Consider the following 23,617-nt stretch of genomic DNA (forward strand, 5'->3'; position numbering starts at 1 on the left):
CTTATAGCAAAAAGTCAAATGCAAACGAATTGTAAGATGTTTATAAATAAAGCTGAACCGTCGACCTTGCAAGACCTTTAATAATGGACTCTCACGGGTCACTCTTCTCTCGTGAAGCAAAGGGTAAGCATATATATGTAAGAGAGAAAGAGAAATAGTCGCTCACCTAAACTACGACCCACATAAACATGCATGCAACTAATATGATAGACAATTCTAACTACCGTACATACATTCCAACCAAACAGGGTCCGTCACAGCCGAGGGCTTACAAAGATATGGTAAAGTGAGGCAATGGGTAAGAAAAGGCAAAACATTTATGGGAATGTGGAGGTATAGGTGATCAAGCTAGTACCTAAACAGAACCACATGACAACATCCAATTCTCAACTCAATTATGGAATAAGCACATGCCCTTCACTTGGCATAAAACTCACCAAACCGAACCAAACATACTCCTCATATGAAATAAGATAGAACATAGGAGTAGAGACCGTCAACCAAACAACATCTTTTTTTTTTCTTTTCTTTTCTTTCTATTTCTTTCGGTTTCTTCTTTTTCATCCCTTTTTTTTTCATTTTTCTTTTTCTTTTTTTTTCTTTTTATTTTTTTTTTCTTTCTTTTTCACGTCTTTTTTCAACTCCTTTCCTTCATAAATACCAACTCCAAAACAATAGATACAAGCCAAACTTGATACAATGAAATATATACCGCAAAACAACAATCTAGACTAGCTTGACAAGGCAGGCTAAATTTGGATGTAGCTAAGGGTCAACTGGCAAATTTGGCTAATGTGGAGTTAAATGGGTAAAAATGAAAGAAAGGGAATTTGTAAGCACCTCCCTGCATGTGACACCAACCACTAACCCGAATGTATGACGGCAAAAAGCAATTGAATTTCATATATGTGCAAATTAATGATACATGTTATGCAAGGAGTAACTACTCACAATCCTACATGAAACTGGTCATAAATGACACCAGTTTATAAGGCTCTAAATATTAGGAATTATAAGTAGGTTGCCAAAATTTCAGGTCAAGTCTATTCGTTCAGCTAAATTTAACATTAACTCGTAGATTATGCAAAAGACAAAGCTAAAAGATAACAGTTTAATGCAAGGCTTAAGCAAAAAAACAGTTGCAGCGCAATTTCATCATGGAAATCGACCGTTCCGACTCAACCTATATGCTAAAATAAACGTGAAATTTTTTGAATTTTTAACAATTTTCTGATTTTTATTGAATTTTTGAATTATGAAAATAAACAACAATGCAAGCATAAAATTAAACGTGATTACTGAAATGCAATAAACAACATGCAGACACAGATATGGATGCATAACCTCCCCAAACCAAACCGTACAATGCCCCCATTGTACCAAAACATGGAAAGGAAATGCAAACTGAAGGAGAAGGAGAGTAAATGCGGAAAACTTACAAGATAGCGCGAATAAGGGGACCTCCCCAAACCGACCATGAAATGGGAGGTTGCTAGGACCGTAAAAACCGTCTCGGGAGCTAATCCAAGTCAAAAGCACTCGATATCCGTCCAACAGTGGTCGATCGAGTGAGTGGGCGTCCAAGAACTGCTCGATCGAAAAGACACTAGGTCGATCGAATGGTTCCTTACTTTGCAGGTGGTCGATCGAGTGGTTAATCACTCGATCGAGTGAATCCCTTTGCTACAGTGTTCGATCGAGTAAGCAAAACCACTCGATCGAATGATGCTCGAGGAATTCCTGCAAAATGCAATTCAAACAGCCCGCAAACTAACAAAACAAACATACTGAGATAGTCTATGGTATAAAGACCATTTATTACAACTGAAATTGAAATAAAAACAAAGTAAAATCGCCGGGTTGCCTCCCGGGTAGCGCTAGCTTCAGTCAGGTCCCAGCTCGACCTTCTTTTTCTTCGAGCCACTCAAATTAAACACAATCAAAACAGCTCAAAGCGCGCAGCAACCTGTCAAATAGCTGCGCATGTGCTACACAACAGCATAAGTAGCACCAAAGTGGAATACAGAAATAGGAAATAAAAATATGTAAGCATTTAAGTCTAACAAATTTCCTATGAGCGCTCCTAAATTTATCCACCAAATAAAGGAGCGCGGGAGCAATTGTCAATAATTTAGGGCTCCAAATTAGATTAACAATTTTAAAATGACAAGGATGGTGAGAAATTGCTAATTTATGCGTCCACATATGAGGGGGTGTAGCTTTGAAAAAGGAAGCATGAATAAGACGAGGCAATTTACAAATAATAATAAAATTACCGTTTACTACCTCAGGTGGATCACTCTTAATGACGGAATCATAGATAAAAGAATTTATTACCTCTTCCGTGCTAGGAGTAATTACCGACTCAGCTGTCCTTTTGTCGCCCTCAGTGGAATCCGTCCCGTAAATCTCAGCCTCAAGTGCATCCAGCTCGGCTTTGAATAGGGGAGACTCACCATAACCGTTGTCATCATCAAAGTCGTCATCTAAATCAAGCCCAAATGACGAATTACAGCTCCCAATGACCAAATCAGTCGATCGAGCAGAATTACTACTCGATCGACCAATCTCTTTCCGCAATTCACTCGATCGAGTGGGAGAATCACTCGATCGAGAACTATCCTCCTGCATTCCACTCGATCGAGTAGAATTTTCACTCGATCGAGCAAGTTCTTCTGGAAAGTCACTCGATCGACCAATAATTGTCACTCGATCGAGTGATTCCTCTATCTGTGCGCTGAAATCTTCGCGTGGGGTAGTGAAATATGATAGGAACTCGTCGTCCGAGTCATAGAAGTCATCCTCATCATTGGGCAACACGGTTTCCTTACGAGAAAAACCGCTCTCAAAGAAGATAAACTTCTTCTTCTTGCATCTCAGCTGCTAACTGAGCTATTTGTGACTCCAGTTCAGGGATTCGAGCATCCATATATCTATCACTCTCTTGCATTTGTGATACAAGCATTCTCATCAAATATGTCAGCTCCGCGATCTCTTCTCTCTCCATCTCAGCTGCTAATTGAGCAACTGCAGACTCGAGCTCATCAAATCGCGAGACATATTCTTGCACTTGGAATGCAAGTTCCTCCATCAAGAACTTCAGCTCCGCAAGGTCTTCTTCTTGTATATCAGGGGAATCTTGTTGCGGTGGCCATTGACAGGGCGGATGTGGCGGCACAACTACAGCTGCATTGTGCTCAGCAGAACCACATCTCCCGCGGTAAATCACCGTCTGTTCCATAAAATGGGACATCGGTGGTGGGTCAAAGGTACTCAAGCCTTCCCTTTGACTATCTTTCACCTAGAACTGTCTAGGTAGTACCTGTAAGGCCTATCAAAACAGCACTAAACAAAAGATTAAAACGGCCTCAAGGGAAAAATCCCTTGAGGCTAAAGACAGATAAAATTAAACAAATAAATAAATAGATTGCCTCCCCGGCAACGGCGCCAAAATTTGATACTGTCGTTTCGTACCAAAAATAAAATACCTAAGTACTACTAACAGAAGTCAGCGGTAAGTAGGGTCGATCTCCACAGGGAGGCGGTGTACTATCTATTTGTCTGTTTACCTGTCTGAATGTCACAATTGGGGGTTTTGATTGATTTAACTAAACTAATGATTGAGGCAAGGGAAATGAATAAATAGTAAGAGAAAGAAGTATGCTAAGAGTCGGTCCACCGTGGCAGCTATTAGATCTATTATATCAGGAATATTAAGGCGATTAGACTATTGATAGGAAGAGCTATGGCCGTCACCTTTCGGTCCTTAAACCGCCCTAGAGTGTAAACAGCTTAACTTTCGCCCTCACTGCAATACCCTATTGTAACTAAGCAAGTCTTCCCTTCCAATCTTTCGATCTAGGTCGGGGTTAACTAGAATTATGGTCTCCTGCATGCATTCATTCGACCGGATAACAATTAAATTGCCTAATACAATTCCTACCGCAGGGCTAATCTATTTAATACAGTTAAAACATTGCTACCACGGCTTCCCTAATCCTAACATACTATGGGAAATTAGCTACTCATAATAAAATAAGCAACAACAATAATAAAGGAAGAAATAAACATTAAAAGCGAATAAAGGAAGAAGAAATTACTAGATTAAGGGATCCGGAAATGAAGAAAAGTAACAGTGTATATAGAAAGGGAAAAGGAGTAACGTGATCCTTCCCGGATTATTGGATGATTACAAATGACATCCCTAACTCCTATTTATAAGAAATTAGGAGTAGGATTAAACCTAATGACGGAATATAAAGCTTAAAAGCCCAGCCCGTAGCAAAATCCACTCGATCGAGTAAGGGAACCACTCGATCGAGCAAACTCAACTGAGAAAAACACTCGATCGACCAAGTAGAGTGCTCGATCGACTGATTACACATAAGGGACTGGTCGATCGACTAAGGAAGCAACTCGATCGACTATTTATTGCACCTAAAACCACTCGATCGAGTAATAAATCACTCGATCAGGTGGGTCTTGACTTCAGCAGCTACAATTCTCGTTAGTTTGACTTTGACTTGTCCTTTTAGCTCCCGAAACACCTTCACGCATCCCAAGACAGCTATAATTCCCGCTCCAAATCATCTCTCCCTCCAAATGCATGCAAAATGGACGGTAAATGGCTCGATTTCACTCCTTTCGGGTCCATACCTGCAAATAAGACATAATAACCCAAAGTAGCACATTCGGGGCATTTCGTAGCATAAAACCACGATAAAAGCATAGAAATACGTGCATAAAATAGGCTAAAAAGACTATATAAAATGCACGTATCAGTTAGTATTCTAAAAACGACTAAGTTCAGAAGAACGGTCACAATCAAAAAATAAATGGTCATGATAATATTTAAAGAGGTTACAAACAATATTTTTAATATGTTAGTATGCCAACAGGGGATATCAATTACAATGGTCAAATATAAAAAGAAACAATATTCTTAATCTAAAGAGGTTACAAACATATTAAATGGTCAAATATAATTAGAATGGGAAATTGTTGGTCACATTCTAATCTCAATCAAAAAATGGTCACAAACTAAACCAGAACGGTCACAAACTATAAAAAGAAACATAAATCTTGTGCGATTAATCAAAAGCCAAGCAGAATGGTCACAAACCAGAACGGTCACAAGCTATAATTCTAATAAAAAAAATGGTCATGAAACCAAGAAGAATGGTCACAAACAATATAAAACTACACTTTTAATTTGGACACAAACTTATCTATTTAAGATACTACAAACATATATACATACATCTCCACAACAGATGGCCACTAATTTCAGCACGATGGTAACAACAATTTAGAATGTTATTAATAATGTAAAGGGTAAAGAGTAAACGACTTACATCGTTATATTTGCTTTCAATTTGTTCATTACTCAATAAATCACTTGGCAGCTCAAACGTGATTGTTCTTTTGATGTGGTCATCAGGTTTAGGATCATCACCCTCAGTTGGAAGCCTATAGATTACTTTAGGCAGATTTCGGGAGATAGGGTACGTCTTCTTATCCCAACCCCCACGACCATACTCGTTGTTGTTTTTCAATGCACCAGCCCTTTCTTCCTCCACACGCACTTTTATTTTCTTATATGTCCAATGTTTAACTAAAGGAATAGTTGTTGTCGTGGCTTTGTTATCCCTCCATATAAGGCGATGGAAATAAAGTATTTGAAGCAACATCATGCATCCACCTACATTCTTTGTTCGTTTCCCTTTCCATTTTTCCACAGCTTCATTAAGCTTTTCTACCACATAAAGGCACCAATCTTGATTAATGATGTCCTCAACATTTTCCACGGCCTTTATAAGCTTAAGGTCAACGTGATTATGGCATGTCGGTGGAAGGAAAGTACCCAGAGCATACAATACAAAAAGTTGCTTGAAATCGTGGCCTCCTTTAGGCATCTTCAACATATTATCAACCAATGTGTCACTAGAAATCTCCTGACCCGCTGTTATACCTAACCTCTTTCTCCAACACTCCATTAGCCCAAGATCAGGATTATCTTTTTTCTTACTTGAGGTATGTAATACATCCTTCCCAGTGTGACAAGGCAACATAAATGTGTCATACACATCATCTCTCGTCAAAATAAAGTACCGTCCCTCACTAATTGTGAACATCCTGGAGTCTGGGTCATAACAGTTCATCAACCAATCTATCATTACGTGATACATACCGCTAGCTCTGATCTCCAACAGCCCCCCGAAACCAATCTCTTCAACACTTCTCTTTTGCTCTAACGTCATCTTCTTAATCAACTTAAACAAGCCGTCAGAGGACCCGTATGCATCAACAACCTTTTTAGAAGGCCTATTTAATATTTATACAAGATTAGTTGAACAAGTAAAACTATAACACAATCACATGTTAAACTATGTAAAATAAAAACTGGCCACCAATTTACCTATAATGGTCACAACAACAGAATATAACACAATTCTATGGTAATTAATCAAGAGCTACAAATAGTTCACAACTGGTCACATTATAATCTTAATATGATACAAAATACCACTTATAATTCAGCTATACTAGTAGATAAAATACACAACCAATAAATACCTACAAACTCAACCAGAATGGTCACAAACAACTCAAAATAATACAACATATTGGTAATTAATCAAAAACTATACAAAGCTTAAAATCGTTCACATTTTATTACCATCCAAAAAATGGCCACTAGTTGAATCAGAATAGTCACAAACTTCTCTTAATACGGTACAAATAGAAATCCAAACAAATGGCCAAAAATTTAATAATAATGGTCACAAACAATCCAAACAACTACTTTTATACAAATGTTAAACTATACAAAACTTAAATTTGGTCACTAAGTAGAATTGAATGGTCACAAACAGGTAATGTTTATACAAGATTAATTGAACAATCATTCCATTAGTTAGTGGACAACCATTCCATTAGTTAAACAAATGGTCACAACCATTCCATTAGATAAAATACACAACCAATAAATACCTACAAACTCAACCAGAATGGTCACAAACAACTCAAAATAATACAACATATTGGTAATTAATCAAAAACTATACAAAGCTTAAAATCGGTCACATTTTATTCCCATCCAAAAAATGGCCACTAGTTGAATCAGAATGGTCACAACCTTCTCTTAATACGGTACAAATAGAAATCCAAACAAATAGCCAAAAATTTAATAATAATGGTCACAAACAATCCAAACAACTACTTTTATACAAATGTTAAACTATATAAAACTTAAATTTGGTCACTAAGTAGAATTGAATGGTCACAAACAGGTAATTAAACTACTCAAAATAAGAGAACCCTTTGGTAATTAATCAAGATCTACACATATCGTAAAATTTGGCAGATTCTTTTTGCATCAAAAAATGGCCACTTCTTTAATCAGGATGGTTACAACCAACAAAAAATAACACAAATTTTAAGTAATTGACCAAATTCTACATACGGTCTAAAATTGGTTACATCCTGATCTTAATACGGCATAAACAGGTATAAATAAAATCCAAACATATGGTCACGACTTTAATCAGAATGTTCAAAAACAATGTAAAATAACTACTCCTAATCAAATGTTAGGCTATATAAAACATCAATTTGGTCACTAAGTCGAAAAGAAAGGGTCACTAATAGCGACTAAGTTCAGAAGAATTTGTCCCAAACAAAAAACAAATGGTCACAATATAATCTAAAGAGGTTACAAAACAAGTTGCATTACTCAACCCCACATGGCCACTAAATTGATCAAAATGAAGGGAGAAAAAACGCAAAATTAAACACAATAAACGCAGTAAGTAGTCAACTTACTTGATCAGAGCTCCATCCGTAGATACAACCATCTTACCATCTCGTCTCCAATTCACCGGAGCTTCTCTAACTTTTCGAGCAGGAACCCCATCTTGAGTTGTCGTAACAACCGCGTCTTTTTCCACTGGTACCCTATCTTCTTCTACGGCTCCACCGTCTCCGACTATCCCGGCTTCTACAGCCTCGACTTCAGTGTCTAAGGTTTTTCCTTTCTTCGAAATAGGACTTCCAAGATTACCTTATTGGGTTAACAAACAATGACATGCATTTCTACAAATTATCCAAAAAGAAATCGAATTGACAAAATTGAACAACAAACATACCAGACCGTGGTTGTTCCACGGCTACATCCGCTTCAATAGATCTGCATGTAGTCTTTCTCTTATTGTTATTTGTAGCTACTTTCGTTGAAATTTCGTCTCCTTAAAACAAAAACAAAAACACGACCAACAATGTTAACGATTATGAAACTACATACAAATCAATTAGTACAATTAAATTACTAAATCATACCTTCAACATCACTAGAAACTACTTCACCCGCGCTCTTTCTTGCTACCCTTTTCACGCGCTTCATCTCTGGAAAGTAGCCCCAATATTTCGGATCTGCAACAAAATTTTGGGGAAGACAAAAACTAGGGTTTATGGGACTAGAGAGAGACGGGACAAAAGTGAGGAGAGGAGAGATACGGCCGTGGGATTTTGGGGGAAAAAGTAACGCGATTTTAGGAAACAATATAGAAAAGAATATTTGTTAATTTGTTACCCTTTTTAAAATTATTTAATTTCTTAAAATTATCCCCAACCAAATACTTTCTAAATGATATCAACTTGACCCGTTTCACTATAATAACGGATATGAAAATTAGCTGAAAAGGTAGCTGATTTTGGTAAAATGACGTAAAAGGATATGAAAATTATTTAATATTATAGAATAAAGGGGTCATTAGCTTTGTAATTTAATTAGTAAATAATAATGAATGCTCTTAAATAATATTCTAATCTAATATTTCAGATTTATTTAAATATATAACTTTAATACAACTAGATAATCAACTATTATGATAGTAATCTTCCATGTGAGTAGTAAAAGCAACAATAATATATAGCAACGGAAGTAGTAAAAGTCATACTAGCAGCAACGGCAGTAGTGAAATTATCAATAATAAATGCGGGAGTAGTGAAAGAAAAAATAATGACGGCGGGAGAAGTAAAAGTAATAGTAGTCACAACACATGTAATGAAAGTAACAGTAGGAACAACGAAAAGAGTGAAAAATTAACTAACAATTCGATTTTAAGAAAATATTAATTTATTTAAATATACGAGCTTGACAAAACTAACGGGTTAACCGTAAAAATAGCTGGAATAGTAAAACAAACAACACTGACCGAAAAAGTAGTGAACGTAATAATATTAACAGGAGATGTAGTGAAAGGTAATAATATTAACAGCGGGAGAGGTGAACGTGTCTCATAATTTGTTGATTAATTTTACCTCTCATCATAATTTCAATATATAAATTGTAAATGTATGTGTTAAACAAATTTAGAGAAATATATTTCATAGAAAATAAAATTTAAATGTTAAATAAAGGTAGCCCGGGCGTAGCCGGGCACCAAACCTAGTTATTGAAAACATTGTAAACCTTCATAATGCAATTTTTATTTATATAGACAACCCGTGCAGGCACGGGTTCAAAAGCTAGTATTTAATATAAGCTTAACTTGTATTTAAACCCGAAAGACTTAAGCCACTCGAATATTATTAAATATTCTAACAAACCATTGTCCCTATTGTATTAGTCATTGGTCCATTGCATTAGACAAATTTAAGTATTGATCTGCAAGTGAAGTATTAAACCATTGTGTAGTTGAGCCAGCAACATACTCCCTCCGTTCAAGCCAATTTCATACGTCTGATTAAAATACATCTCATATTTATTCCACAAACGTATGGAATTGGCTTGGGTGGAGGGCATTTGAAATTAGAGATGCAGGGGAAAAGCACATAGTAATGCTCTTTTGCTCATTGTTTCCGCCTGAATTTATTCGATACAACCTAGGTGGAGAGAGAAAGTACCAGGCGATTTTCCCCCAAATTAAAACCCTAACATTATCGCCTATTCCTCGGCTCGCCGGCCGCCTATCCCACCACTATCATCATTCTGTCGCCGGCGAGCCGAATATTTTCATCATTGATCATCGTAGTTTCCTATAGCTGCAGTGTTAGGGATTTGTTGGTCAACCGGTTTGTTGTTTGCTCTGAAGGTCGATTGGTTTTTCGATCAAGATCGCGTTTAACATCAATGGTTGCGATTTCCTTAGAGCGCTTGTTTTCAGTGCGCCTCGTGCAACTCTATCGGTGATTTTATTCTCCCTTTCTTGTGATTTGTGATTGTTAATAGCTTCGTCTAGATCAAATAAACATTAAGCTACTATTTCTTTATGTCTCTTAATTGGGGTGGTATTTGATTACCGTATTACCGTTTTCTTTGTACTGGTTGGCTGGTTGGGGTTTCTTCTAGCTGGTGATTGCTTAGTTGTTGGTATATGTTTGAATTGGTTGCTGTTATGGAATGCAATCGGATATGTGTAAAGTTTCTCCAATCATTTGCTTGTTCTCATTTAAATGATGATTTTTTTGAGGATGAGGGATGGGATATAATGAATTGTATTATGCAAATAAAGGGATCTACCATCCCTAAAGTACAGGATTTGAAGGATAGGGGTAATAATCTTTACAAACAGAATTTTTTTGGAGTTGTCGCGTCTTGCTATGATGAAGCCTATAAGCTCCTAAGTCTTGTTGTTGGTATGGAGGGTAACTATGATACTAACTCTTTGTCTGATCTTGCGGTTTCTTTGAATTTAAATTTAGCCACTTGTGCTTTAAAGCTATTTGAATATGAGTCATCAAGGGACCATTGTTCTATAGTCTTATCTTTTTTTCCCCATAATGTCAAGGCTCTCTTCCGAAGAGGATTGGCTTTTATGAAGTTAAATAAGGTCTTAGAAGCTAAATCTGATTTAGAAGCTGCTTTATTGGTTGAGCCTAGGAATAAGGACATTCTTAGGGAATTGTGTGTAGTTAAGAATTCGAATGGGAAGAGGAACATTGCTGACCATCCCTTACAAGATCCAACTGGAAAGGGTAAAGTTCAGGTTCAAGATGATGAGCCCCCTTTGAAAGCTATGAGAGAGTCCGATAATTGTTCTTATAGTAACGCTAGAGTTGGTCTTACTAATTATCATGATACCTCTGGAGAAAATCTTACCCAACCGTGTCTGATTCAGAAGTGTGATATGGAGCTTGATACCGATAAGCTTGTTTCGGATCAACAATATTGTATTATTGATGTTTCGTCTTCATCAAGTGAGGTCTCTTGTAATTTTGATGGTTGTGCTATGGTTAATTCTCTGGATGAGAATGGCCCTAACAACGATTTGAACAGGGATTCTCATGGTGTGGAAAAGAAAATGTTTCAGTTTAGTAAAAAGGGAGGAGGACACTCCGTGCTAAAGATTGATTCGTGTACTTATAAAAAACTCCTTGATGGTAAGAAAGTGAGTTTTTTTCCAGAAATCACATTTGTCAACTCGTAAAATTCGAGTTCTTAAACCATGTATCAAGGAGCCTGATACAGGCTCAGTCACTTCCTATAAGAAGAAAAGAAAAAGACGAAAAAGGACGAATGGTTTGCGGGCTGGTACTCTGACCACTGTGGCAGCCGGGACCAAAAGTGATGTGTTGCCTTTACCTTCTATGGTTTTTATAAAGCCTACTGATTGTGATGTGGCTGATGAGAAAGCTACTCCAAGCTTATCCTCTGAGCTCGTCAATCACCAGGATTTATGCGGCTCATATGGTGTTAATTCTCATCAACCTCCATATTTCGTCTTCAAATCATCGAAAAAGGTTCCTAAAGTGTTTCATGCTAGAAGACAATCAACAAAAATGCAAGGCCGAAGAGAAGAATCTCCAAGACGCAATGTTTATATCTACCCAGGTAAATTTCCACGTTCTCGTGACGTGAGTGTGTCTTGTTGTAGGTACTCTCCTAAAGCTCAATTACTGAAGAAAAGAAAAGGACCGACATCCTCAATGTGTTACTCCAACAACTCTTTGAAGAAACCTCGTGTGTTAAGTAACTCCACCCCTAATTTAAGTTTAAGTTTTTGTATCAATAATGTAGTATTAGCACCGGACCTATCGAGTCCTATGTGCTTTATGTAAAAAACTTTCTTTACCGCTGCCAAAAATAATAATAATAATAATAATTATTCGATACAACCTGAAATTATGGCCATTGCTAGTTGCTAACTTGCTACACTAACTGTCAATTTATATAATCTGCATTGATTTCTTAAAATCAGGTAATTGATTTACACAACTTTGACAGATAAAATCATTATTAATTGTACAACTTCTCAACCACAATTAGCTAATGACTACTGAGGTTCTTTTAAGCTATGCATCAAGTTAATCACATGCGACGTACCAAAAAGTAAAATGACTCAATTATATGCACGAGAAACCATAGTTTCATGTCCTTTACAAATAAACTGATATAACCACCTTATTTATTCATTTGTCATCAAACTGCATAGATCATACTTCTTGTAAAACAAAACTTAGTATAGGGTTGAAATGAAGACAATCAATACAAAACGACCGAGTAAATTAGATCTCGATGCTCCCCTTTTATCAGCAAGACGCTCCAACCTCGCAGCCATGGCGAGTCTTAAAATTTCACGCTCGAATTCGCTGAATGACTCTAGTTATAGAGTGCCGTTTCTGTGGGAGCAGAGTCCTGGGAAACCTAAACACAATTCAAGCAGAGAAAGTATAGTAGTAGAAAATAAAGGCTTGCCTCTTCCAAAGCCACCGCCTATTCGTTGGCAAGTAGTCCCAAATAATGACGAGGAAGAAGAAGACGACATTGGCATAGACTTGTTCTCCCTAGTCGGATCACTGAATACGACTAGTGAAAGAGATGATGTAGATGGGAACGAGAGCGACATTGATCATGAGAAGAATTATGGAAGTTTGTCACCGAGTTTCATGATTGAAAGATTTCTTCCAGCAGCTGCGGCCTTAGCTGCATCGTCATTGTCTGGCTTATCGGATGACAATAAAATGAGGAAAATCTACAGGGGTAGTAAAGTCAGTAGCATCAGTAAGGAAGGACCATGTACTCCAAGGGTGGCAGGTGAAGCATACTCTTCATCAAAGGGTTGTGGACTTGAAGTCTTGTTTCCTTGGCGAGTGAAACACAGGGTTTGTGGAGTTAAGAGCCCGGTTCGAGAACCTCGTCCTAGGCTGAAATCTGATAGAATTTAAGACGGGCAAATATGATCTCATTCACTGAGTTTCTCCATGCTATATATGGATCATATATCTTACATTTAATTTTGTACACAACCCTTAAATCTTATATTTCGATATCTAAAAAGATACAGTACTGATATATATTATTCTTAATACCCATAGTATCACCATTCTCTATTGGTTATCCGGAAACAACCTTTCTATGTCGGTTTAACATCTAGATAAGGCTGCATGACTGCGTTCATCCAAGCCTCGTAGTAGCAGTAGTACTTGTATTCACAGTAGAGTACTATACTATCAAGTATCAATATATTCAATAATAAATGATTCAATATATGTAGTTCCTTACTTGATAAAATCTTAATTTAGCCGTACGAAACCGTAATCACAGGCCACATGGGCAACTTCTTAACTCCATAAGTTGTTATGTGATTATGTGACATTAGAAATAGTAGCATAGAAACATAATGAATACCTCTGTACTAGCTCCAGAGTGCTAGTGTTGGCCGTATGTAAACGAAATTGGTACAAAAAGAAATCAAATAGCGTCAACAGCAGGATTCGAACCTGCGCAGGCAAAGCCCAACAGATTTCGAGTCTGTCTCCTTAACCACTCGGACATATTGACTTTTGTTATTAAATATCTTATTTGTATATATATACTATCAAAATTATAAAGTGTGATTACCAACCTTTTTTTTCTAAAAGTTTTTTTGTCAAACACCACCTTATAAAAATGTGTTTTGCGAGACACCACCTTTAATAATTTTTTTGGTTTTTTGCCACCTTTAAAAATAAATAATTGTTTAACAATACCAAATGGTCGGAATCTGGGCAGGAATAAAAAAACTCCGGCATTGACTTGTTTTATTCTTTTCATTTGTCTCCAAATTTTCCCTCCATTTAGCAGATATTGAAGAGATACAACCCACTTCACTCTTGCTTCTTTAGCTTTTGATAGATTAAACCTCAAATGTAAGAAGTGGACTAGTGAATTATAAGATAAGATGAATAATTTTAACTTTTGGTATTGAATTAAGAAATTGGTGAAGATAATTAGGGGAAAAAGAAACATTAGATACCAACACAAACTCATAAGAAAAGAGAAAAAGGTGAAGACAAAGGAATAAGGATGAAGGAGTGTCGAGGAAGGAGGGTGATAATGATGAGGAAGGAAAGTGACGGAGTGAGGAGGTAGTCGAATATGAAGTCAATGCCGGAATTATTTTAATTTTAGTCAATCTCCGGCCATTTCGTACTGTTTAACAAAAACAAAATTTAAAAGGTGGTAAAAAACCAGAATTTTTTTTAACATGGTGTTTTACAAAGTGCCTTATATTAAAGGTGGTGTTTAACAAAAAATCCTTTTCTAAACTATTGGTTTGCCCAGTCGGTTTGTTTAAAGATCTGCCCAAATTTACCATATTTTGACTGGCTTTAAACTCATATGAAATTAGTATAACACCTAGAGGTGGACTCTGGGCCGGTTCGGTGCGGGTCGGGTCGGGTTGGTAGGGAGGGTGCCCGACCCACACCACGGGCTGAGGGTGTGCGGGCTGGGGGCGGACCGGGCTCGGAAGTGATGGCCCTGAATCGGCCCGGTTGGGGAAAATGGGGAAAGAGCGGCGGTCCAGGCGGGTTGGGCGGGTTTGGGTAGTGTGTGCTGGGGTAGAGAGAGCCCGGGACTGGCCGGGTATAGGGACGGGCTGGGCGGGCCAGGGGAGCGGGCCAACGGGATGAGGGAATGTTGACCCGGTTGGGCGAGTCGGGCCAATGCGGGCCGAGCTGACCCGCAGCAAAGTCAACGTCTAATAACACCCGTGAAAATTCACAGGATTGTTTTAATTTTTAGAAATTAAATCTATTTAGTAATTTTTTGAAAAAAATGGTATACGGTATATTTGATCATTACAAAATATATAATTAATACGTTTATATATATGTTACCCGACCCCTGTCGACATATCTATGTCCAATTTCTAAATTTTCTTTGTATCGAATAAAATTGTTTTGAGTTCTTTAATTCACAAATTTACAATTTACGATACATGTTACTTTCGTCACGGGTACTTTTTACTCTTCAACTTTTATCACAATTTTAAACTTGGTTTGGAGTCTAAGCAATGGTACTATGAAAATGTCACTGTGTGGTTAATGAAGGAGATCGTTGTATGATAAACAACAACTCTCCTATCGTCATGCCTAAAATAAACGTAAATAATTCATCGCACCGAATAGGTAACATTTTCAATTTATTATCAATATTTTATTTTTATTTTTTTGGTCAGCAAGAGAGGCAAAGCCCCGAAAGAGAAAACGAACTAACTAGCAACTAAACGAGAGAATGCAACCCCCAATAAATCTTCTCTAAGTATAGTACAAAAACCGTCTGGTAGATTGTCAATGAACGTAGTAGAAGTAGCAGAATGAATCTCGGCATTAGCTAACCGGTCCGCTGCACGATTAGCTTCCCTAAAGACATGATCAACATGAATCGTCCAGCCGTCTAAACCAATGAGCTCTTTGCAACGAAGGACAAGGGGTCACAAATTGTTACTAAGAAGGTGATCTTGTCGAAAAAAATTAACACAGGTTTTATTATCCATATGGACGAAAACCTTCGGGAATCCAGGCATACTTGCCTGTTCCAGCCCGACGAGAAGAGCGCGCATTTCAGCTCGCATAGAAGTGCAAATGGCAATTAAAAAGATAAAAGCTGAAAGAAAATTACCCGCATCATCTCTAAATAGACCTCCGCTTCCTGCTAGGCCTGGGTTTCCTTTGGAACCTTCGTCGGTGTTGAGGAGAACCCAACCATGAGGAGGAGTACTCCACCATATATAACGTTCCACAAGTGCAGATCCTGGACTCGGGATAAATAAAAAAGGGGTCGCATGCCTTTTTTGACACTTCGAACTGCTGGTTTAGGAAACTGATCGGGTCAGTTGGATTATCTTGTGCTTTATTACCAAAAACGTTATTATTCCTCCAACGCCATATCCACCAGCAAGAGATGGCAAACTTCATGACCAGATTGAAGAGCCAAGGGAAGAACCATTGCTTGCATTTTTTGAAACCCAAACCGGGGAATGGATCCATATAAAAGGCGTTATTAGAAGCCTAGTCTCCAAGTTGTGACCATATGTCATCAGAAACCGGGCATCGACGGAGAAGATGATTAGTAGTTTCATCCTCCAAATTACATATTGGGCAAATAAGATCATCTGTCAGCCCACGCCTTACTCGATTAAAATTTGTCATAAGATGACCATGTGCAGTGAGCCAAATAAACATTCGAATACGTTGTTGTACCGGTAATTTCCAAATAAGGTGCCAAGTTATGGGATTTGATTCCGGTGGAATATTTGCATGTTTATGTAATACAAGAGCGAATTTAATAGAAAACTTGCCATCAGGCGTACCGTTCCAATAAAATTCATCTTCCAAATATGGGTCTGTAGTTAGGGAATAAGCAACAATTTTCTTGAGTTCTTCTTGAGGTAGGTAATTTGAGAAAATATCTCATTTTCAATCTGAATTTTCATCCCACATCTCATTAAATATAGCTCCAAGGATAGACTCAGAATTGGGTTGTATCATTTTATCTGATAGACACCCTTTATCCACCCATGAATGATCCCAGAAAAGTGTTCTCCGCCCATTTTCTACAGCTACTGATGTACCGTTGTAAATATATTTGGCATGGGCTGTAATTCCTGCCCATACATTCGACATGTTTGTATTAGGCTTGAACATGTCGATATCACATCTCTCATTATTGTACTTACCACGTAGGACACGCGCCCATAAGCTCGTCGACTACGAGAGGACTTTCCAGCGAAGTTTAGTTAAAATGGCAGTGTTGGCATGATGAGAAGAGCGAAACCCAAGACCCCTCATCGACTTAGGTTTCTGTAAAGTTTCCCAAGAAATAAGATGTACCTTTTTCTTCTCTTCATTACCGCCCCTATAGGAAACGCCTAGTCTTACGATCAATACTATCTTAGAGTGATCGTGGTAGCTTAGTGATTTGCATACTATAATTTGCCATGGACAATAATGTAGATTGGACAAGAGTACTCCGATAAATGCTTTGTTTGCCAACCTGCTAGTCTCTTATTAAAAGTTTCTTCAAGATGGGCAAAAGTGTCTTTAATCACCCGACCATTAATGCTCAGCATACCCAATAGGTGCCAAGGTCCGGAGTAAATTCAAAGACTAGGATATTCTAAATTTCTTCTCTATTTGTCAATGGTGTATTAGCTGAAAAGAAAACTTTTGATTTAGCTACATTTACTTTTTCTGCCGAAGCACGGCAAAAATTATCAAGAACATATTTAATAACATGTGCTTGACCGGCTCTCGCTTCCGTAAATTAAATCATGTCGTCAGCAAAGAAAAGGTTGGATATCTTGGGACCATTTTTACAAATAGGAATTGGTAACCAATCGGTGTACCTGACCCGTTCATCAATCGCTTCCTGTAGTTTCTCCAAACACATGACAAGTAAATAGGAAGATAGAGGGTCACCTTGTCTAACTCCCCTTGTAGGATTAAATTTCTCAGTAGGCTCGTCGTTCCATAAAATTTGCATAGCCGAAGTAGTGACGCATTCTATAATCGTGTCGATGATAAGTGTAGGAAAACACATGCCAATAAGAGTGGCTCTGATAAAATCCCATCTCAGACGATCATAAGCTTTTTCAAGATCGATTTTAATAACAATATACCCTTTACCGCCCTTTTCTTGCGCATAGTATGAATGGCTTCTCGAAATACGACGATATTATTTGTGATTTGATGACCGGGTACGAAGCCGCTTTGATTTTATAAAATCGGTTGTGGTAGGACCTTCTTAATCCGGTTAGCAATAGTTTTGCTCGCAATTTTATAAGCAAACATTGCAAAGGCTTATAGTGGTAAGTATGATTGTGGTTGGGTGGTGTTGATGGTAAAGTTGATGATGGGTGTAACACACCCCCATCTACTAAAGTGTCTTAAGAAAGACTACTTAGCACATGAGAGTGATACCATCTCGGTTACCTGGAGTAGTATATACCAAATAGACCATGATAAACCATTTATTAAAGTAGAATAAAGTTTAATGATTACGTTGTTCCAAAATCCTCAAAACAAAGTACTAAACTACTACCAAAGAATAACTATTTAAGACTCAGCGGAAGGAAGTAACGGAAGGGTTAGTACAATTAACACCTACTAATCACACTACTCCCCATTTGCCAAAAATATCAAATGGTTCACAATAATTTTGAAAAAAAGAAGGGTAAGTACAATTACACGATCAACTACAACCACACAAACGGAATGAAACACAAGATACACAATCAGATCCACCATCTCTAAACTCCATAGTAATCATTGGCTCTCATCGAAACGAGGCCCTACCAGGTTACCCATCTCAACAGGTAACCCACCCCTGCCGATGACAAACCGCAGCGTGGTCATCAAATCCCCGCTCATCGCAACGAGCGAACCCAAGCTCATTAATGTACACATCCCCCTTTGTGACGGGAGTTATAAGAGGCGAAACAAGGGGGTGAAACCATCTCCCGACATGGCTCACAATATTCAAACTAATGTCTCCAACAATTACAATCACAAAATACAATACTATAATCACAACAATCACCCAATGCAATTAACCACATAATTGTACTGTATAGGGAAACCCTACCTTATAACTCCAAAAGTAAAGCAAGACGGTCTAGAACTGCTCCTCTATGAAATCGTCACCAATACAATGATATACATGCAACTCAATCAAGGTCTATAACTAATTACTCCAAATCCCCCAAATGAACCCCTAATTAGGGTTTACACAAACTTTTAACGATAAAAAAAACCGATTAACAATAATTACAACTTACAGTAGATACCTCGTTTCTACACCTCCCGCCAACCGCCCAGTGATGATTGGGCCGCATGTTTAATTACGCTGATTAGTATGAAAAGAGGCCTCCGCCTCACATATTTCTCACGTCAGTGTCCGCCCTTCTCTTCTCCCTTTGCATTCTAAGACCGCGCTCTTACTTTTCGACGCCTACGTGCTTGATCAATTCAACCACGTAAGCTCAGTTCGTACTGAGTACCAGTCATGTTTACATGACCGACCAATTTGACCATTACACTTTAATCAACTGAATCAATTTGTTCTAAATACTCTTTAGAGGGCACTTTCATATTACATCGAGTCGAGCAATCACTAATACGACAACTTAGTTAATCTCGCATCGTCAAACATGTAAGTCCGAGGGTGTAAATCCCTATTTATGTACTGTATTTTATTTTGTATCAATTAATGTACGAGTTTATTTCATAAGCACGCTCAAAACCGTTTTTAAAATCACGTTTTAAAATCTTTTTAATGGAACAGTACAAAGGCACCGTCGAGAAGAAACGCAACAGCTGTTGCGCCTCCGAGAACATTCGCAGCACCTGTTGCGCCTATTCTAGAGGGTGCTTAGCCGCTGTTGCTTTTCTTCTTCTTCCTCGTGTTTCTTAATTGTTTCATTCGAGGGTCTTCTTCCGTTTTATTCCTTATTCCTTTTAAGTTTTCATCTTTTCTCGTTTCAAAATTTGTTTTATTAAATACTTTTCAGTAATTCCGACCTAAATCCCTTATAATTGATATTTGTGGGGTTTTATCATTAAATTCGAACCCGGATTTAAGAGGCTCGATTTGTTCATATCAAGTCCCTTGAATTTGTCTTTGATACATAATTTTGGTTCTGTTTCTTCATCAATTTTTATCTTCGACTTTCCGTCTTTAGTTCAATTTATGTATATAAATCCGTTTCCGACATCGCATAATTACTTGCTTATAATCTTTCGTTTCAAATTCGTTTTTATCGCTTTATGACGGTCCTTAATGCATAAAATCTAATTAAATCACTTTCACTCGAGTTGTATAACAATAATCAACTTTAATCATCCAACGAACGATAACAATTAACGAGTCTGACTTTCACAGTCAGAGCCCAACTCGAGATCAGACGCACGGTTTGATGCGCCTCTTCAAAGGGACGCAGCAGATGCTGCGCCTGTTCTGAGGTGGATTCTGCCTTTGAACTCATCTCGTTCACACGTAGGCTTTCTAATTAGGTTTTAACCGGCTATTATTTGTATTATCACTAATAATTCGACATATTTTCATACTTTATGTCTTTTATTTTCAAAATCCTTCTTTTTTCGAGCGTACTTGTGACGTAAATTCAAGTTATTCTATTGTAATTCAATTGTAACTTTATTTCTTCTTGTATCTATTTATTTTTTTCGTATTATGTATGATTTATTTACATGGAAATCGCATGTAATTAATCTAACCTCCTACTTTGACTCAATTAATTGCTAAAATGGTTTGTTCACCGACTTAGTCTAATCTCACATGCTAGTTAAAACGTTGGATATAGCATAGCATGCATATAACTGACGACATATCAAGTATAAACAACTTCCCCGATCATTAGTAGAGGCCGCCATCGAGGTGGGCGGGATTAGGTGTTCAAATAAACGAGCTTCCTAATACATATACTCTCACCCCTTACTCAATATCTCTGTGAACATCCGCGTTCATTGGCATCACGAGAGTCATTATAGACATAGAATGCTAAGGGTAATGAGTTTCTTAGTGTTCTTGTCACTACTTTGTGTCTTGACATGACGCGAAATATTCGAACGGTTCCAATTTTCCATAAAAATTGGTGGCGACTTCACAAATGCAGGCTTGTTAAATCTTTCTCCGGTTTCAATGCCTTTCAAATCGGTAACGGCCCATGAGGTGCCTCGGCCTCGCGTCGGAGTTCCGTGGGAGAAGTGTCGCAGCCTCGAAACCAACGCGCGAGCAGACGCGGCGCGGGTGACTGTGTCCACAGTTTGGCGACTTCGCTGGGGATGATACACTTAGGCTAAGTCTAGTGTTACCTAGGGTGAAACTTGAACAAGGTTAGGTAATAGTTTATAAGAGACAGTTCTCAGTTTTTATTACTCGATCTTTTTAGGTCGTTTTAGCCAGCCTTCCTAGGCTTTTAACCCAAACCAATTCGACCAATCGTCCTGTCTGGACGGTGCAAGTTCCTATTTGCATCCAAATATGGATAGTGATTGACGTCAGCCATACCACAATGCTTACTCATGTTCGCATCAAGGGCTTTCACTACTCGTGCGAATGGACTAGGAACCGACCGGACTCATGTTTGGCACGGGCCTCTCCACAGACCATGGTATGATGGCTTGGTATGGCAACTCACCCTTTAAACTAAAATCATCTAAAAGCACTCAGCATACCGTTATAATGCCTATGTTTGTGTTTGTAACTTGTATGTTATCACCTTATGTAAACAAAGCCATGATGAGATTTTCAAAAAATCTTTCTTCAAAATAAAAAATGTAAATCTTTCAAAATGGTCTAAAAAGCTCAAAATCAACAAAGTCAAGTCGAAACTTTGTCAAAATTTCAAAAAAGTCAACCATTTCAAAAATCAAATTTCAAAGTCAACACTCCTATAATCACACACAATGATTGTTTAGGACAACATTTCAAAATCAACTTTCTTTCAACTCCCTTGACACACACGTGTCCTTTTAGTCAATCCACGAGTCTTGCCTTGTTTGGGTAAGTGTGAGAAGTAGTCGAATGTGTATTAATTTGTCGTCGATTCTTATCCTCAGTCCAATATGGTCAGAACAAATGAAAGCGTAGCAAGCGTCCATGGTCCCGAAGAAAATGGTAATAGTCAACTCCTGGCCGCACTACTCCTTCGTCAGGCTAGTCAAGATGTTGCTTATACTCGTCTCCAAACGATCGAAAGTCGCATAGTGGCCGTAGAAGCTAGGATCCCTCCTACAGAGAATCATATTCCCAACGTCCCTTTGAATGATGATCCTCCACCTTTTGTAAACGATTCTTCCCTAATCCTCACTGAAGCTGAAAAGCGTCTTCAATACTTAGAAGAGCAACTGATGTAGCTCAAAGGGGATGACATTTACAGGGAAAATAGCCGAAAGTATGAAGCAGTAAATGCCCAACTACCAACCAACTTCAACATGACTGACATCTCAAGCTTCAAGGGGCACGAAAACCTTCTAAAACACATTCGTGCTTTCAAAGATTACATGTCTACCAAGGGCATCAAGCCAGAGATGTTCTTAAGGATTTTTCGTTCATCTCTCGACAACATTTCTAAACAGTGGTTTCACTCTCTAAACCATAAGAAGATCTCTACTTTGGATGATGCGGCCATCGAGTTCACTATGAAATACGCAGATAATGCCGAGATTCAAGTCAACGTGCGCACTCTAGAGGTTCTTACTCAAAATGAAAAGGAAGGGTTCACCGACTTCCTAAGTAGGTGGAGGAAGACTAGTACCCAACTTATTGAGCGTCCAGACGAGGCCACTCTTGTGGAAAAGTTCGTGGTCAACCTAAGGCCTATCTATACAAATCACTTGAGGTACCAAAACATCAAGTCTTTCAAAGACTTAACAGTGTTAGGTACAAGAATCGAAGATGATATTTGGAAAGGAATCTTGTCCAAAACAGTAGGACGCAGATATCAAGGGTCCATATCAATCGAAAGTCGTTCCTACGGCTCCACCAGCAAGACTGACGATTTCAACCTCGTCGAGTCATCCAAGAAAAATAATACACCAAGGAAATTCACCGACATCGATGACACATACACAAATGCGCTGAAAAGGTTGATGAAGCAAGGGATAATTCAACCAATAGGACCTACACTTGACCCAGAAAAAAGTCCAAATTCTAGGATGATAATGCTTATTGCGAGTATCACAGGGGCAAAGGACACGACACAGAAAACTGTTATAGGCTGAAACATGCCCTCCAAGATATGATTGAAGATGGACGTTTGCCTATCCCTCCTGCAAGTAAGCCTAACAATAAAAAGAATCCTTTTGGGATTCTAACGATCTCGGATGAGGAATCCACTTTGGATTGCTCACACCTTATCTCTTCAGTCGAAGATGAGTTCAATATGGTCGACCATGGAGAAGCCTACTCTACCATTGCAGATTTTGTAGACAGGTTGCTGAACTAGAAGATGTCGTGTCATCTTTGCGAAAGTCAAAACTCCCAGCACCAAGAACCACGCAAAATGGCCAACACCCTATCCTGTGAATCTACAATGAAAGAAGTCATCACGGTAGTTGACGATTTGGTTCAACAGATTATCTATCTGGAATCCGAAATCCTATACCTCAAAGAGCTCAATACTATCAATGGTGTTTGGGCCGACGATGACGAAGATGTTTCCTCAAAGTACATCCTTTGGTCAAGACATTAGGGGATCTTGACGTAGATCACCTAAGTCGATATGGTCGCCCATACCAAAATGTGACTCCAGTGCAAATAAATAATTCAGCTACAAATGGGAATGTCATATCTCCAATAAAGAATAATGAAGATTCAGCTACTGACCACCTA

The 23,617-nt window shown here is 38.2% G+C and overlaps 1 protein-coding gene and 1 non-coding gene across 2 annotated transcripts; one reads left to right on the plus strand and one right to left on the minus strand.

Moving 5' to 3' along the window:
* Nucleotides 1-12,558: 12,558 nt before the first annotated feature.
* LOC141651669 (uncharacterized) lies at nt 12,559-13,167 on the plus strand. Its single transcript, XM_074459369.1, has one exon. The coding sequence runs from the start codon at nt 12,559-12,561 to the stop codon at nt 13,165-13,167; it is 609 nt and encodes a 202-aa protein (XP_074315470.1).
* A 534-nt stretch (nt 13,168-13,701) lies between these two features.
* Nucleotides 13,702-13,783, minus strand: TRNAS-CGA (transfer RNA serine (anticodon CGA)). The gene has a single exon. It is a non-coding gene; the product is annotated as a tRNA-Ser (tRNA).
* Nucleotides 13,784-23,617: the final 9,834 nt, after the last annotated feature.

The sequence above is a fragment of the Silene latifolia genome, chromosome 4 (genome assembly GCF_048544455.1).
Source record: "Silene latifolia isolate original U9 population chromosome 4, ASM4854445v1, whole genome shotgun sequence".
NCBI lineage: Eukaryota > Viridiplantae > Streptophyta > Magnoliopsida > Caryophyllales > Caryophyllaceae > Silene > Silene latifolia.